Here is a 19,146-nt window from a genome sequence, read left to right on the forward strand (position 1 = left end):
TGAAGACTGGAGTAATGATGCTGAAAATTCAGCTTTGCATCAAAGGAGTGAATTACAGTTTAAAATATATTCAAACAAAAAACACTTCTTTATGATTGCAATATTATTTTAGAAAATGACTGTTTTGACTATTTTTTGATCAAATAAATATAGCTTTGGGGAGATTTCTTTCAAAAACGCAAAAAAATCTTACAAACAAACTTGCGAATACTTTTTGAATTTATGAGAATTTATGTATTCAATAATTTTGTACTTTTCCATGAATATTAATGAATATGACATGATCAAATATTGACTAAATTAACCTGCAAAAGAGATTTGAGCACTATAACAGAAGGTTTAAAATATAGCTGTTTCTCATACAAATCTATCATATGGCTTCTGAAGATTTAGAATTAAGCGCACAACACATTTGGACCATTTTTTGGGCAAGATTAAGATGTTTTTTTATTTGGTACTGCTTTCATTATGAGAAAGAGCAGCGTGAACTTTCTTCATAATTTCATTAAAAAAAAAATCATACGGGTTTGGAACAACATGAGAGCGAGTAAATGATGAAAGAGTTTTCATTTTGTGTGAACTACTCCTTTAACAAGACGTCTGCATCTCTCTCCCCTCTGAAAATCTCTGAGTCTATTTACAAACTGGGACAATCTTCTGCTTGAGTTCATGGGAGATGTATTTTTAATACCTCTGATGCCAAGAATAGTTCTGCCAGCATATGAGTAGTGTGTTTGTTTGTGCATTTCTGTGTGTGTGTGTGTGTGTTTGATGAGTCTTACTTGTTGGATTTGATTTTGATGTCTTTCCTCTTGCGGAGCTGGCTGCCATCTTTGTACCAGTTGAAGGAGGGGCTCGGGTTGCCCACAGCTTCACACTTGAGTGTCAACTTTTTACCTTCCAGGAGCCACGGAGAATCCATGGGCTTCACCTTCGGAGCTGATGCTACAGATGGAGAAAACAGACAGAGAGTGAGCAGAAAAGAAATACAGGTTTGCCCAAAGGATAGAGAAAGCACACACTTTTTTCTCTTTAATACCTCAGTTGTTTCTCGTAGACAGCAATGAGCAATGCTTTCGCTTTGATTTGCACTGATTTAAAAAACAACAACAAAACATATAGTGTTGCAAAACATATTCGCTTGTTATTCTGGGGTGTTTATTCCTTTCACGTTCATTTTACATTTTGCACACTCGTCCCATTTGCTGCTGTTTTTATTTATCCTAAGGAATTTTAGGAGAAACATTTAAGACCAAAAAAAAAACAACTGGAGCAAACTATGAGCAATACAGATTACTTGGGGTGGAGGTGAGATTGACCGAGGTGACAAGTGGAGAAGAAAGAGAGGTTACTGGAGAAAAAAGAAGAGTGACCGATGGAGGGAGGGATGGATTTTGTCAGAGGAGGAAAGGAGAGAAAGAAGGCGGCATGATGGCTGAAAATTCAAGGAAGCATGTTGAGAGACAGATGCAGACGGGAGGATGAAGAGAAGCAAATAGAAGAGTGGGAAAGCGGAAAGAAGTGAGAAACGAAAGAACGTGTGAGAGATTAATGGGGCTCATCTTTCTGCAGTTTACCTCGCTAAAGTAATCCATCTATAGCAATGAGAAACAAGCCCAATATTGTGAACTATGAGCAGTAATAAAAATACAGTACATTTAGTGCAGCAAATAATGATCACAGTTTACACACACACACACACACGTTTGTTTTTGTGAAAAGTGGGGACTCTCCATAGGCGTAATGATTTTTATACTTTTATACTGTACAAACTGTATGTGCTATTGCCCTACACCTACCCTACACCTAAACTTACACCTACACCTCACAGGAGACTTCTTCTTTTCAACTTTCCCCAAAAAACTCACTCTGTATAAGCGTTTTGAAAAGTGGGGACATGGGTCAATGTCCTGAAAATTCACCTTCACCTTCTAATACCTGTGTCATTATACAAATGTATGTCCTCATTTGTCACAAAAACGCACACGCACACACACACACACAATAATAATGCTGCTACTACAGAGAGCTTGTTTTATTTTACACCTCAATTTTCATGAGAAAACCCTGACAAACAAAAACGACACCAAATTCGAAAGGAAACTTATGAAAATTATATTTGAAATAACAAACATAAAACCTATTTTTTTTACCTTTAAGATTACCTTTTTTTTTTTTTTTACATTTTCCACTCAAGTTTCCATTACTGTAATGCATTTAAATGTTTTACTTTTTTGAAATTCTTATTTTTCTCAAAAGTGATTCTCATAACACTCGTTACTAACAGAACGTTTTAATGCTTTTTATTTAAACCATCATAAAATAAAATTAGTTTTATTTAAACCAGTTTTAATGCTTTTCATTTAAACTAGCTTAAATTAAAGATATATATATATATATATACTTTAAAATATTTATACACTATTTTTATTGAATGATATTTTATATATATATATATATATATTATTTACAATTTACATTTACATTATTACAATATTATTATTTATATTTCATGTGTATATATATTATACATTATAATATATAATAATACCTTATAAATTATTTAAAGTTATATAATTAAAACATTAAATAAAATATAAATGTAATTTTTCATAAAAATATATGTAATTTGTATTTTAATCTTAATTGTTCTAAAATTTGCTTTCCTTTCTTCATGCAAAATGTGTTTTAACATATCTTTCCTTTGATTTTAGGTGAAATTCCAAAAATCTAATAATAATATTCCTGTAAGTGGAATTCTCATGAAACAAAGGACTTCTGGTACAGATTTGGACTGAACACACGTTATAGCTGATTGTTCACTGTTTAACTGAGTGTGGCTCCATCTGTGGTTTTCTCCTTCTTTCTCTCTCTCTTCAGAGCAATACTTCATTCTGTCACATCCAGTGAAATCACACCTTCTCATCTCCAGATGCTTCTGACACTCTCACTCTTTCTCTCACACACTCACTTTTTCATAGACACATACACTCCAAATGTTTAATACACACTTACACCTCTTGACTAAAACACACATACAGTCCTCATACAATTAATGCACATGTACAGAAGCACTCACGCACACATTTAACTTATCATCACATGCTTGCACATTGTAACTCTGCTCACGTGGACTCAGGAGCACAAGAGGAAACCTTTACATGTCCAAGAGAGACTTGCAGCTGATTGCTCTGTTAACTGAAAACCCAGAACCCCTGCTCACAAACAGCACAGTGAAAAACTTAATTCTGAGTCCATCCAATCAGCTTCACTCATCAATACCACCCAATCTGCTGCTTCGGGAACTCAAACTACACTTTACCATGAATCTACCACCACTACAGATCACTTCATTTGACCAGAGAGTGAAACCACTGACGGAAATTTGATAACAGAGAAAGACATACAGACATACACTCTAAAGGATGTGGGTCATTTTTTCAATATAAAAACACCTTAACATGCAGGGACAACTTAAAAAGACTGATTTTCCAGAAAAAAAAAAAACTGAAACACTGGGACTCTGTTGCAGTGTTTTTATCAACGTTAACGAAAACTATTAAAAATAATTTTCTGTAATTAAAAAATAAAATAAAAAATTATATATATATATATATATATATATATATATATATATATATATTAAATGAAAACTAAAGCTAAACTAAAATTAGAATTGGTGCCTTGCAAACTAACTGAAATGAATGTATATAAGTTGACGTACTAAAACTGCTCTGAAACAATGTTTGTTTTTGGATGACATCATCAATGGATGGGGAAGTCGTGGCCTAATGGTTAGAGAGTCGGACTCGTAATCCAAAGGTTGCAGGTTCGAGTCTCCGGCCGGCAGGGATTGTAGGTGCGGGGGAGTGAATGTCCAGCGCTCTCTCCACCCTCAATACCACGACTGAGGTGCCCTTGAGCAAGGCACCGAACCCCCAACTGCTCCCCGGGCGCCGCAGCATAAATGGCTGCCCACTGCTCCGGGTGTGTGTTCACGGTCTGTGTGTGTTCACTGCTGTGTGTGTGTGCACGTTGGATGGGTTAAATGCAGAGCACGAATTCTGAGTACGGGTCACCATACTTGGCAGTATGTCACTTCACTTCAAGTCCACTTATTTTTCAACCCCCTATCATACAAAGAGACACTTTTCAAGATCAATTCCAGATTTTAAAAAAATTAATGTCCCTAAATGTTTTTCTCACTGAATACCCGTGAGGATTCTCACTGAATCCGTCACATTATGTAGAAGAAAAAAAATCCTAAAAATGTTCATTTTGAAGAAAATCTGCAGACAAGATCTGGTTATTCTCTCGGGTTTATTTGGGCTTTTGCCACTTTTTATTGATAGGACCCCAACTAGACTCAAACTTGTCAGAGCATCACTATATTAAACCCATCTACTACAGTTACATTGTATATCAGGTTGTTCCCTTTCAGTCGGTCACTCCAAGTCACGTCGGTGACCGACAAATTGGGATCCCAATTCGTCGGTTACCGACGTGATGTCTCTGTTCCCTCCTTCAGGGAACGACGGTTACATACATAACAGAGACGTTTCTTTTGCATAAATCACTAAACTATCAGCAACACAAAAATGGGAAGTATTGGGGACAGCTGTCCAGAGGACAAAAGAATACCAGGCACTTCATGTTAATCATTGAGTTGATTTCTGCTTGATCCAAGTATAAACCAAGTATAAACACACAGGCACAAACGCACACACTGATAATAATGACAGCGCACATGAAAGATGTCTTTTCTTCTCTCTGCCCAATGCTCCTTCCACTCGCTTTGATGGTCCTGGAAGTCTTTTATTAGAAATAGTATTTCCGTCCCTGTTTCCTCTCTCTCTTCCTTCTTCCACAGAAACAAGGCCTATGAGATGAAACTGACTGTCGCTCTATAATACAAGTTTAGACCGGTTTCTGAAAATATTAAGGGGAAAAAAACTTGTGCGCTTTTAAAACTAGTTTAACTTCTTATCAAGCATGTGAACAAATAATCAAGATCTAAAAACACATTTCAAGCATAGTTAACATTTATAAAACTGCAACATGTACACTACTGTTGAAAATGATATGGTTGGTAAGCTTTTCTAACGAAAGAAGTCTCTTATGCTCACCAAGGGTGCATTTAATAATATAACAATTTAGAAGAACAGTTTATGTTAATATGCTTAATGAATTTTCAGCATCATTACCGTAATCTTCAGTGTCACATGATCCTTTGAAATCATTCTTAAATATATATATATATATATATATATATACTATATATATATGATTATTTGTATTAATATAAAGCTAAAAGAACATTTATTTCAAATATATTGTATAATAATGTTTTACTGTCACTTTTGAACAATTTAATGAAACCTTGCTGAATAAAGGTATTAATGTCTTTGAAAAAATATTGAACTAAAACTTTTGCATTTTCTTTTTTAATTTGTATCTATCATGTTTCAGTGAATGAGAGATTCCAATACCCTACTAAAGATTGTTATTAATCAATCAAACAATCAATCAATACATCAATAATTTCAATGACTAGTCTGGAATATTTAACATCCTTGTTGTCATACATCTCAACTTTTACTTTAGCTGAAAATCAAACATTGGTAATGTAGAAAAATGGCTGGTACAAGGTTAATGTAAGAGTCTCTGACATCACCCAAGACAGAAGTGTGTGTGTGTGTGTGTGTGTGTGTGTGTATGTAAAGCTGCACAAGGTTGCAGTTGTGCATGAATGCTTTTGCTCAAATCAGCATTTTCTGATGGAGTTTTATCACCGACCACCCCTCTCTCTTTCTCCTTCAAGGTTCAAATGTACATCTGTCCAGTGGAGCACACACACACACACACACACACACACGCACCGTCATGCACACACATTAAAAAGAAAACTGTGAAAATAAGCTGAACGAAGCCCAGACGCTCATATGACACGGCACAGAAAAATATTAACACTCATTAACACCGGCATGCAAGAGCATTTATCATGAGCTTCACACACACATGAACAGACAACTAACCGACTTTTTCTAAGCTATCGCTGGTAACCGTCACATAACTGCATCTCTCTTCCAGACGGCCCTCAGCTGGAATGAAATCAGAAAAGACAGTTCAGATTTTTATTAAAAACAAACCCATGGAGGCGAAGCAGCAACTGTTAAACTTATCCAGCGGTGGAGAGGAAATCTGAATCTGAAAATAAACCTGATGTTGCAATATGAAACAAAATGTGATATAAAACACAGCACTATCCACTGGGACACTCGATAGAAAGCCAACAGTTACAGATAAATAAATCCTTTGTCACAGGAACAAAAATAAATCAACTTTTAAAGAAATAAAGCAAAATACAGTTTCTGGTTTGAAAAATATTTATGGATGAAATTTCCCACATTTGCCAAATGTGGCAAAAAAAGAGATAAGAATAAAACATGATTGGATTAGCCAAATCTGATGTTGCAATATGAAACATAATGCGATAAAACAGCTCTGTCCATAATCTGGAGAAAGAACCATTTGGATGTCTACATCAACTTTTGACCTGTTCATATGATGCAAAAAGTCAGAAGACAACACACATCCATAAAAAAAGAATAAGCTCTCTTATATAGCTCTATGTTTTTCTTCGAGATGACAATGACACTCTTTATGACATCTCTCTCTAGAAACTCGATTCTGATTGGTCCAGTGCAGTCAGAGGTCAAATACTTCTGAATATTGACAGCTGTCCAAGACCACTCTGTATAATCAACAGCTCATCCTGTTCTGTCTCTTTATAGACTCTACAAGTAAGCAAATATAATATTTTTTGTTCATGTTTTTCATCTTTATTTTGCCATAAATATCGTCTGAATGTACATTATCCCTTAAGTATATCAGCAATTACTTAATTTGCACTTTTTTTTGCATTTTTTAAGTTAAAGAAATTAATACTTTTAAGAATGTTACAATATAAATAATAAATGTTGTTCTTTTGAACTTTTTCTTTATTAAAAAGTTCAAAAGAAAAAGTAAACAACAACAAAAAACAAACAAATCAGCATTAGGATGATTTTTGAAGGATGATGTGACACTGAAGACTGGAGTGATGATGCTGAAAATTCAGCTTTGCGTCACAGGAATAAATTCCATTTTAACATTGAATAGAATAGAAAATGGTTATTTTAAATTGTAATAATATTTCTGTTTTTACTGTATTTTTAATCAAATAAATCATAATGCAGCCTTGGTGAGCACAAGAGTCTTTCAAAACCTTATCAACCCCAAACTTTCAAACATTACTTAATATAAAACAGAATTTAATTATTCCAAGTTGCAAAATAATCTCTAAAGATAACTTTTCCCTAGGAACAAATCCTATAGTGCGAAACGGCAGAACGTGACCAGTGAATGCAGAGCTTGTGATTGAAAGTTTCCATAAATCTCTGGAAACAAGGTCAAATTTAACATGCTTTAGATGGCTTGCAGTTTTCACTTTCAGATATCACACATCTTTACTCTTTCCTTCACACACACAAACACACTCCACTCCTTCTCCACATCTTAATGACAGTACTTGCACAGAGCAGAAAAAAAATCTATATTTCTGTTGTGTTTTCCAGTAAAAATATCTAAACACTCTTAATACAAGATAAATTGACTGGAGAAGCTAAACTGCGCAATAAGACTTTCAAAGAATAAATCTTGAATTAAGTGTATTCGTCTTACCCCACTGCCATCTTTGTCTTATTTCAAGCATAAATCTAACTAAATTTATGCTTAAAATATATAATATAAAACAAGTATTACATTGCTTCTCGAGTTTAGATATGTTGACTGTAAATCAAAATAGAACTACTGATTACTAAAACGATTTTTAGCAGTGCACAAGACATCTCACCCCTCTTTTTTCCCTCCCGTGGTCCATCTTTCCTTCTCCTGTCACTCTTTCTCCTTTGCTGCTCTGTCTCTCTCATCCTTCTGCAGTTGCGGTAGCTGATCTCTCTCATGCTAAGACCGGATTATGAAGAGTAAGCTATGAAGACGAGACGTGAGCGTGTGTGTGTTTGTGTGTTTCCACATTATAACTGTAGGACAGCCCCAACCCTCATCACACTCAGCAGGGATACACCTACTGATGGGTGGGGAGTGTTGGGAGATTGTTGGAAAGAAGAGAAACAAGTTACAAGCTCACAAGAGAGGACCGAGTACTGAGAGACAAACAGAGAAAGAGCAAGAAACAAAAGGGCCAAGCTGCAGAGAGAAAGTATGATAAGTAGACAAGGGAACATGTATGATAAGAGATAATTAGAGGGTCCATTAGATGTATTTCTCCCTCAAGGGAAAGAAGTAGCCGAAACGCCCTGTAGATGGATCTGGATCAGAACTGAAACAAAATAACATGCAAAATTGGGCTAGTAAAGCTCATGGGTTCAATAATTGAAGCTGGTAAGCAGGTTGCAGGTTTGAGCCGCTTTAGCGATAACCATGCTAGTTGATAATCTTTACTAGCTAAGAACTGTTGTGCGTACTAGTTATATTGGTTCAACATTGCTAAAAGAAGTATGAACAACAACCTTGTACCAGCTTTAGGTGGTTAATAGATATTTCGGGTTAAGTTTGCAAAAACAAAAGGAAAAACCTGGGACAAAATGGGACAAACTTGTTAATATAAGAAATGTCAGCACCAATGAATCACACTAATAAATTACATTTTAAAATATGTTAAAACAGAAAAGTTATTTTATTTCACAATATTACTGTTCTTACTTTGTTTTTGATCAAATAAATGCAGGCCTGGTGATATTTTTCACGAACATTTAAAAATTGTACTGACCCCAAACCTTTGAATAATAACAACTCTCTAAAGCAATTTTTAATGGTTGAGACTCCTTAGTTATGCATAAGCTAATCCACATAAAACATTAGTCTCACTTCAAACTGACGATCTACACAACTTTAAAGACTAAATAATAAACATTTCTTGCTGAATAATTCATGCAAGTTGTCACATTTCTACATTTAAACCCTATGCTTTAACCCATAGACTTCCATTACTGCGTTACTGTAGAATATTCTATGTTATCAATAGAGTTTAATTTGTATTTGACTTAAAACATCCCTTTAATTGGGTTTCATTTAGACCAGCTACAATAAATAAACAAATTCGACTTGTTAAAGGGGTCATGAACTGCCTTTTTTTGTACTGTTCTCTGAGGTCTGTTTATAATGTTATCAAGATTATTTACATCACAAACATCATAGACTATTTTCTGTCCTGTTTTTGGTGGGGCGGGGCTAAACAGGCAGCGATGTAGAAGCAGACGTTGATCTTCTGCTGAGGTGGAGTTTAGCCACACTATTACATCATAGAGTGGCACATTCTACAAACTGTCATTTTGGCAGAAGCTATTTTTAGATCAAGTTTTGAGTTCTGATACTTACAGGATGTTTTTTATAGTAGCATGACATCTTACATGTCAAAAGATCAAGGGAATTTAAAAAAACACATAAAACCAGCTACCAGATAACAAACCAGCTACCAATGCAACTGGATTTACAAGCAGGGACCAACACAAAACCATTAAAAGAGCTCTGTAAATCCTCACATGGTTTACAGTATGGGTGTTGGTGTATCTGGCAGTACATCTGATCCTAACAGGCACACAGGCAGGCAAGGCAGAGTGGCAGGACAGGCGGGTGAGCAGTACTGCTTTAACCTAGAGAGTGTGTGGAGGTCACCCTCATACATCTGTTAAAAAAGCGGCCTATCCTCGGTAACCCTTAAACGACCTTGTAGACACATCTGTGATCTCATCTCCACTGCAGTCCTCATTACGTTCTGCAATTTAGCTATCAATTTCCATTAGTGTCTCATTGCCTATCTCTCTCGCTCTCTTCCACAAAAGATGCAAACTACGAGTGGAATAGTAAACTAGCTGTCCAAAAAGGTTAGTTTATCTAGATAGTTTCATATTTTCTTCATCTTTAATATTTTGCGATGTTTAAAATGGGATGTTATTTCAAGATACAACTTTTCAGTGAGGGGTTTAGTGTCCTGTCCTGACAGTGTGCATTACTTCAAAGAGACAGCAACTTTTGGACTGATCTCTAAATTTATGCCTAAAACTGTTCCAATGTTTTTCACACAAATCCAAGAAATGTACTTAAAATTAAACACATAGTTCTTTAAACACACACACACACGTTTGTTTTTGTGAAAAGTGGGGACATCCCATAGGCGTAATGGTTTTTATACTGTAAAAACTGTATGTGCTATTGCCCTACACCTAAACTTAGCCCTCACAGGAGACTGTGCTTTTCAACTTTCCCCAAAAAACCTCACTCTGTATGATTTATAAGCATTTTGAAAAGTGGGGACATGGGTCAATGTCCTGAAAAGTCACCTTCACCTTCTAATACCTGTGACATTATACAAATTTATCCTCATTTGTCACAAAACCGCACACACACACGCACACTCTTTGTTTTGCTATGCTTGTGAGGACTTTCATAGACTTCTATTGTTTTTATACTGACCTAACAATATTTTCTATTGCCCTACACCAACCCTACCCATCACAGAAACCTTTTTGCATTTTTACATTTTAAGATAAAATTTAGGAAAAAATTACAGCTATGCTTAATTTAAATACTACTCTATTCAAAAAAAGGTGGATCCCTTTGATTAACTACTTGAATTTAACATTATAAGGCAGTATTGGTGTATAAAGGTACAGAGATGTATTATTACTATCACTATTACCCTCACTCTTTCCTCTGTGGAGGCTTTTGATTTAAGATGTATAGGACAATAGTTTGCCGATTCGTTCTCTGTTTACTGTTCTGCTGTATTTTATTTTTTATTCTAGTTTTATGTTTTGTTTTTCTTTTCATATCAATATTTGGTAACGAATGTGGAAAGCTTTGAATGTAACATTTATATGGTGATGCAATACTATATATTGTAAAGCTTACAACATAAATAAACATGCTGGTTCAAAAAAAAAAAAAAAGATTAAATTTAGTATTTTTAATAATTTATTTCCCTTGTGAGGACCGGCCAAATGTCCTCACAAAGTCTAAAAATCTCAAGCTTTACTATCCTTGTGGGGACATCTGGTCCTCACAAGTTTAGCAAAACAAAAATCTGCCAGTCCAGTTAAACAAAGAACATTCAGATTAAAGATGCTTAAGTATATTTATCTTGTTTCACAGATTTTTTAGATATTTTAACTGAAAAACAAATCTAAAAACACACAAAAATAGGCCAAGTCAAAAGCGAAAAGAATAAAGTAAATAAATAAAAACAACAATAACAACAATAAAAATGGATGTCTTTGGCCATTGCATCACTCCTCACACAATAAGTATCGCTATTTGAAGACAATGTGTCGAGTTAAAAATAATTTTTTTAAATTTTGTCTCTAGACACGTGACAGGTAACAGTGGTGTAACTAACAAGCTTGCAAAATTTGAATGAATCAAGCTACAAGGTCGAGAATATCAAGGTGAGACAGAACAAAATAATATTTTTTAAGGAATTATAAAAATCATTGTGTTATGTTAGATAATAGTAATGAAACTGTAAACTGTAATAAAAAATGTAAAAACATCCCTGTAATGGCATGCAAAGCAAAAGAGATGAGGTTTTGCACATCACCAATGCTACTTGGTAAGTTGGTGCACATCAAATGTAATTCCATATCGCTGAGCAAAACGAGTATCACATTAAGGATTTGTGATTATTCAGACTGTTTTTCATCTTAGAGATTTGAGAAACACACAGTGATGTAGCAGCCAAGTGTGATCTGTTTACATATTTGATACAGTGAGTTGTTTAGGTTTCCACTCTTTCGATCACCAAAATAGTCTCCTGAGATCCTCTTTCTCTCTTCTTCCTTCAATCTAAGACCTGGGCTATACTGACACTAATACTTTGGATGAAGTGAAACTCACCCAAGTGTGTATGCAAGTTACGCACATTTATTCCTGTGATACAAAGCTGAATTTTCAGCATCATTACTCCAGTCTTCAGTGTCACACGATCCTTCAGATATCATTCTAATATGCTAAATTGATGCTCAATAAATATTTTTTTATTGTTATCAATGTTGAAAACTGTTGTGTCACTTAATATTTTGTGGAAACTGTGATACATGTTTTTTTAGGATTCTTTGACAAATAGAATGTTCAAAAGGAACAGCATTTAATTGAAACAGAAATCTTGAGTAACATTACCAATACCACTTTTATTCAATTTAATGTGACCTTGCTGAATAAAATACATTTCTTAAAAAAAAAAAGAATTCCCAAACATTTAAAGTCAGTGGGGTCCAGTGTTGTTATTCTTCATAAAAGACAGAAAGTGATTTGTTTGGAACATCATGAGGGTGAATAAATTATACATTTTATTTTTTTCTGTGAACTATCTCTTTAAAGCCAAAACAATAAAAAACAGCTTTCACATAAAAGAAAAGAATAGAAAAGAGCAAAAATAAAGAAACAAGGTAACACTTTACAATAAGGTGTCATTCGTTATCATTAGTTAATGTATTAATTAACGTGAATGAACAATGAACACTACATTTATTGCACTCTTTATTAATCTTTGTTAATAAAAATACAGTCGTTCATTGTTTGTTCATGTTAGTTCACAATGCATTAACTAATGTTAACAAACAAAACTTGTGATTTTACTAATGCATTAGCAAATGCTGAAATTAACTTTAAATAAGATTAATAAATGCTGTAGATGTAGTTCATTCTTAGTTAATGTTAACTAATGTAGTTATCTAATGTTGTTGTAAATTTTTACCAAAAAAAACCTTTTCAAACTGAGGATGTTATTATATTTAGAAGATTTAGTTCATTACTGGGGACAAACTTTGTCCCATGGCTATACGGTATGACTGGCAGATGATTTTAGCGGTTCACTTCCAGTCGCTCACACACACATAAGGTCGACCTATGGGCATACGTGACTTGGTTGCAGTGTGTGCCAGCTCTCTGTGACACTTGTGTGTGTGTGTGTGTGAGAGAGAGACAGACTGTCACATAGAGAACAGACCAGAATGAATGTACACAATGATACTGACAGCCAAAAGAGGGCATGTCTCGGTCTCCCTCACTCTTTCCGTCTATTTGTGTCAGAGCGAATCTGTAGCTATCTGTTCCTCCAAACACAAAAAGGACTAGATGTTAAATCCTGCAGGAAAGGGTTAAAGCGTACTGGAGGTTGAATTTCTTCATCTGAGCACGCACAATTAAAGCCGTTTCCATGTCTAAACTACTGATCATTGTTTGGCATGAGTTTATGATAGACGATGAGACGTCTACGGATCTCAGACAGACGATGATTCACACAGAGTTCACTTTAAAACCAAAGGTACTGTTAAATGCAAATAATATCACACATAAGCAGAAGAAATAAGAAATAGTTTTCGTCACACTCCAAGACTATTTACAGTACATGGCGAAATATCTAACCATAAAAAATTTACTTCACCTAAAACCATATATAAATACCATCCCTTATTATAAATGTATATAAATGTCACTCTAAAATTAGAAACAAAGAAATTAAAATGTAATATAATTTACCTGAATTAACCATATACTATAAGTTATTATTCTATTATTGATATTATTTTATCAAATATAATATTAAACAATATTCATGTATAAACACACACTAATATTATAATATTAATTTATAATGTAATATAATATATAATATTAGTTTAAATTATACGCAAATATGTACAAACACAATTAAACATTTATTATTTATACTATTATTATTTTTATTACACACACAAATACATTGGGTTTCCGTGTTTTATGGGGACATTCCATAGGCGTAGTGTACAAACTGTATTTTCTATCCTCTATACACACACACACAAAATAAATGTGCAAAAATATATACAAACACCTAATTAAAGTGTTAAATAAAAAGAATAATTACAAAAATTTTATATTTATACATTATTTATTTTATTTGTATTTTATTATCATCAATATGCATATATATAAAAATTATATAGTTTGGTGAAACGTCATCTGAGCAAACACTGAGTCATGACAGAGATGTTTGAAAATTACAGCCATCATCACTTAGTACTTACTTTAGTCATCACTCTCGAGTGGAACGCCAAGCTGAGAGCATTGCATTAGGATACACTATTCCACACGGTGTGTTCCGGTTGTACTGTACACTGCACGTTTGGCAGATTTATGTCACACTGCGCACAGTGTACATATTGCAAATTGCAAAACAGACTAAGTATGGCAGTGTGCCATTCAGAACATGCCCATTGACTGTAGAGTCTTTAAATGACTCTTTAGCGCAGATCCTTCCGCCTACAGTGTTTGAGAGAGCACTAGTTTAGTTTATTTATTTATAAAGCACATTTAAAAACAACAGGTGTTGCAACCAGTGCTGTACAACAAATATAAAACAAAGTAAAAACATACCCAATCAAGTCAAACAAAGGGACAAATAACATTTTACACCCTCAAACAGAATTAAAACATACAGAATATAAATGGGTTTTCAAAGCAGATTTAAACAAAGAAATAGAAGGAGAAAATCTTATGTGGAGGGGAAGACTGTTTCAGAGCCTAGGTGCTGCCACCGCAAAAGCCCGGTTGCCTTTCGTTTTAAAATGTGAACGAGGAACTGAAAGAAGAAATTGAGTAGAACATCTAAGAGATCTAGAGGTGGAATGCAGAATGAGGAGATTACAGATATACTGGGAGCATAACCACGTAAAGCTTTAAAAACAAAAAGCTAAATCTTAAAAATCAACACGAAACTGAACCGGGAGCCAGTGTAGAGAGGGGAGAACCGGGGTAATGTGGTCACGTCAATAATCTGGCTGCCGCATTCTGCACCAATTGCAATAGGTTCAGGGATGATTTAGGCAGACCCAAATAAAGTGAGTTACAGTAATCCAACCTTGAAGTTATAAACGCATGAATTACAGTTTGAAGGTCCTTCATGGAAAGCATCTTCTTGATTCTAGCAATTGATCTTAATTGAAAGACTGCTTTTCACAACAGTATTAATCTGCTTATCAAAAGACAACGCAGGATCAAAGACAACGCCAAGGTTTCTAACACGATCACGTACATTTGATGACAGAGGGCCAAGCTGCTTGACAATGCCAGAGGACACAGTTGTTGGACCAAAAACCATTATTTCAGTTTTATCACTATTAACTGTAAAAAATTCAAGTCCATCCAGCATTTACTGTCCTGAAGACATGCACACAGAGTAGACATAGAACAGTTATTGTTTTTAACAAAAATAAAGTTGAGTGTCATCGGCATAGAGATGATATGATAATTTATGTTTCTGAACAATATAACCGAGTGGAAGCATATATAAGGAGAAAAGAAGAGGACCCAGAATAGAGCCCTGTGGAACACCATAGGAAATTTCAGCCCGAGATGAGAAACAGTTCCCCAAATTCACAGAAAAAGATCTGTCCTTAAGGTAGGAAGCAAACCAGTTCAACAGGTCCCTGAAGACCAGCTATTGATCAAGTCTTTGAAGAAGGATGTCATGATCTATTGTATCAAATGCTGCACTTAAATCAAGCATGATTAAGATACAGCAAGAGCCAGAGTCAAGGGAAAGAAAGGAATAAAATATCATTAGTAACCTTCAACAGGGCAGATTCAGGACTATGAAATTCTCTAAACCCAGAAATGATGAAATCTGGGAATAAACAACTTTTTCCAAAACTTTTGAGATGAAAGATAATTTAGATATGGGTCTATAGTTATTCAGATTATGCTGATCAAGATTATGCTTTTTTAACAGTGGTTGGACTATAGCATGTTTAAAAGAGGTTGATACAATTCCATTTGTTAAAGAGTTACAGCAGTAACAATTGGATTTAAGGCTGGAAAAACCTCATTGAAAATCTGAGAAGGCAGAACATCAGAGTGACAAAATGAGGGCTTCATACTAAGAACAATATCATAGAGCTGTGAAGGTGACACAGGTTGAAAAAGAGATAGAGAGCTCAGATGAGAAGCCATTTCTAGAGGAAAATAATTTTGAAATGGTATGTTAGACCTGATACACTTGACTTTATGGATAAAATGTTTTAAAAACTGTTCGCACAAATCAATAGAGAATTCTAATGAAGCACAAGGAACAGGATTTAAAAAGGCATTAATTGTATTAAAAAGGCATTAATTGTATCTTTGGCCTATCTGCATTTTGTGCAATTATATCTGACATGTATTTCCTCTGAGCTTCCTTAGCAGCACTCTGATACCGTTTAAGACAATCTCTGAAAATTTTGTATGATATCTGAAGTTTATTTTTCTTCCAACTGCGCTCAGCACGCCTACACTCTTGTCTAATGGCACGAACAGGCCCCTGAAGCCATGGCTGTGCTTTTTTCATAATCTTGGATCTATGTAACCTTAAGGGAGCAACTGAGTCCAAGGTGGAAATGCAGGTACTATTAAAAAATACAACCAATTCATGGGGATGGACAGTAGAGGATAGAACATTCACAGCAGTTGGAATTTGGGTAGATAGATACACATCATTGAAGGACTTGGCAGTAGAGGAATTAAAACATCTAAAATAACGAGGAGAATGATAGGATTTAGGCAGAGTACATGACAATACAGAGTCAAAAATAACTAGACAGTGATCAGAAATAACAGCATCACATAATTCAATATTATTCACAGGAAAACCACGTGAAAACACTAGATCCAACGTGTGACCCTTCTGGTGTGTAGGTCCAGTGACAGATTGTATAAAATTAAGGGAGTTCATGAGACATGAAAACTCTTTGACCAGAGGTTTTGAGTGACAACAGACATGAATATTAAAGTCACCCATAATTAAAAGACTATCAGAATGTGATACTAGAGAAGCCAAGTAGTCAGAAAATTCTTGGATGAAGTCCTTATATTTCGGAGGTCTGTAAACCAGGGCACAGAGCAAGGAAGTGGGAAAATCAAACTTGAACAACTGCACCTCAAAACTATGAAAAATTTCATAAGGCAAGTGTTTGCACTTAAAACAGTTCCTAAAAATTGTTGCAATTCCACCTCCACGGCCAGCAGTTCTAGGAGAATTAAAAAAATAATAGTCAGGAGGAGAGAGTTCCATCAGGGCTGTAGACTCACCAGGACTAAGCCATGTTTCTGTCATTAATAAAAAATCCAAATCATGAGTAGTGCAAAAGTCATTTAAGATGAATGATTTGTTGGACACAGATCTAACATTTATTAGCCCAAACTTAACAGGACGGTCCACACTCCGAGAGAGATCTTGGATGAGTCTAGTTGGTGGGTGTATTGGTGAATATTCCAGAGAAAGAAGGTTGCCAGAGTTAACCCCAGTATTTAGCCTGGCACGGGAGAAGTGGACAGGAGACCAAACAACTGGTATTTGATCATCAGCAAAAGTACGAGGACGACTGGCAGTACAAAATTTGCGACGTGAGCCGCGATAAACATAGCGTCGGCGACGGGCAATCCCCAACCCACGACAGAGTTTATAGATTCCTTCTGGTAAAAGGCGACGATGTGTTCAACTGAACCAGTTCGGCAGGTGAATAGCAAAGAACCATTGTAGATAAAAACTTGTAAGGATCCAAAAAACGAGTGAAGTCAACATGGCGTGCACATTGAAAAAAACTGTAAAATACTGACCAGCGCGGAGAGAATGCTAAGCCAAAAGCAACGCATCATTTCTGTCCCTATTACATGACCATGATAGAAAACATGTTAGCCTGTACACCACACAAAAACCACCCAAAACCACTCTAATGGGTAGGAAAAGGGCAGACCGGATAAGAATGCCCCAGACCTTTAAAAACCCAAAACAGAGTAAACAGGTACCACACCAGAGATAAAGTTGAAACCACGGGTCGATACGCAACAAACTGGGGGTAATGAGGGGATCAAGGCTCGCGATGGGTCAATGAGGGACAGGAAAAGGATTACGAGGGAACACCAAAAGTTCGGCTTAGTCGTTGGTACAGATAAAATATAATCCACAGAAACCGGGGGTAGAAAGGCACAATGTCCACAGAGATCAATCCAGAAAGGGAAGCGAAACCAGGGCAAAAAATATCGGAAGGCAGCAACAGACACGCCAGCCAGCGTGTGTTAACGGTACTCTGAAGTGCTCTAAAACAGGATGCAAAAGTTCACAGAGGGTAAAAATACGCAGGGTGCAAAATTCACAGTACCCACAGAGTTTAATCCAGAACAGGCAACGAAACCCAGGCAAGGGAACACCGGAGAGCAGCGGCAGACAGACACGCCAGTGTTCACTCAACCGGAAGTGATTCATACGTTCACTACACATGTGCCCTCTCACTGTCAGGTGGGAACTGAAAGCATATCAAGCCTTTACATTTATGGCGATGTGGAAATTTACATTCATGACAGCAGTGTTAATTTCGTCGACGAAGACGACGACGAAAAATATTCGTCAACGAACCTTTTTTCTGTGACTAAAACGAGACGTTGACGAGCTAAAACTAATATCTGATGATAAAAACTATGACGAAATGTATGCGCGTCTTCATTAACAAGACTAGACGGGACTAAAATGTTATTTGAGGACTACCGGACATTCAGAATACATCCTATAGGCTAAATTAACTGTCTTGTCTTTCAAAATGTGCCTGTCATTGGATAAGGTGCGTTTGCATGGCAGCCGCAGTGGACGGATAGCCTACCAAGAAGCGAACTAGCGATCTGAAACAATGGCCTCAGCACCCGAAGGGTTAGGGAGTGGGTGACCAGACGTCCCGTTTTTCCCGGGAGTCACAATTCATTGTCGATTAACTTAAAGTTAGTGAAGGTGCGATAGGCGGAAACGCGCTGATAGAAGTGCTCTCTCTCGCGCACGCTCCACTTCTTCAGTTCTCACACAGCGTGCGATCAGTTCTCAGTGCTCATATACACACACAGCAGTCCATTATGTAGAGCATCTCACGGAAATACAGTCCGTTATGGTTTAAGTGAGCTTAAACAGGTGGGTGAAAACTGAATGTATGTCAGTAGGCTATTACATACATACCTTCCGTCTTAAATGGACAGCATTCCTAATTATCTGTCATAAATGTTAACCAACAAAAGATGTTAAATAAATGTATA

At 35.8% G+C, this 19,146-nt stretch overlaps 1 protein-coding gene across 1 annotated transcript in view; it reads right to left on the bottom strand.

Moving 5' to 3' along the window:
* LOC306853157 (pro-neuregulin-2, membrane-bound isoform-like) overlaps positions 1-19,146 on the bottom strand; it is a 79,140-nt gene that overhangs the window by 41,382 nt on the left and 18,612 nt on the right. Inside the window, exon 2 of the mRNA XM_079390359.1 lies at positions 783-945. Coding sequence (XP_079246485.1) covers positions 783-945 — 163 coding nt within the window. The remainder of the gene's footprint in view (positions 1-782; positions 946-19,146) is intronic.

The sequence above is a fragment of the Barbus barbus genome (genome assembly GCF_936440315.1).
Source record: "Barbus barbus genome assembly, chromosome: 33".
Taxonomy (NCBI): domain Eukaryota; kingdom Metazoa; phylum Chordata; class Actinopteri; order Cypriniformes; family Cyprinidae; genus Barbus; species Barbus barbus.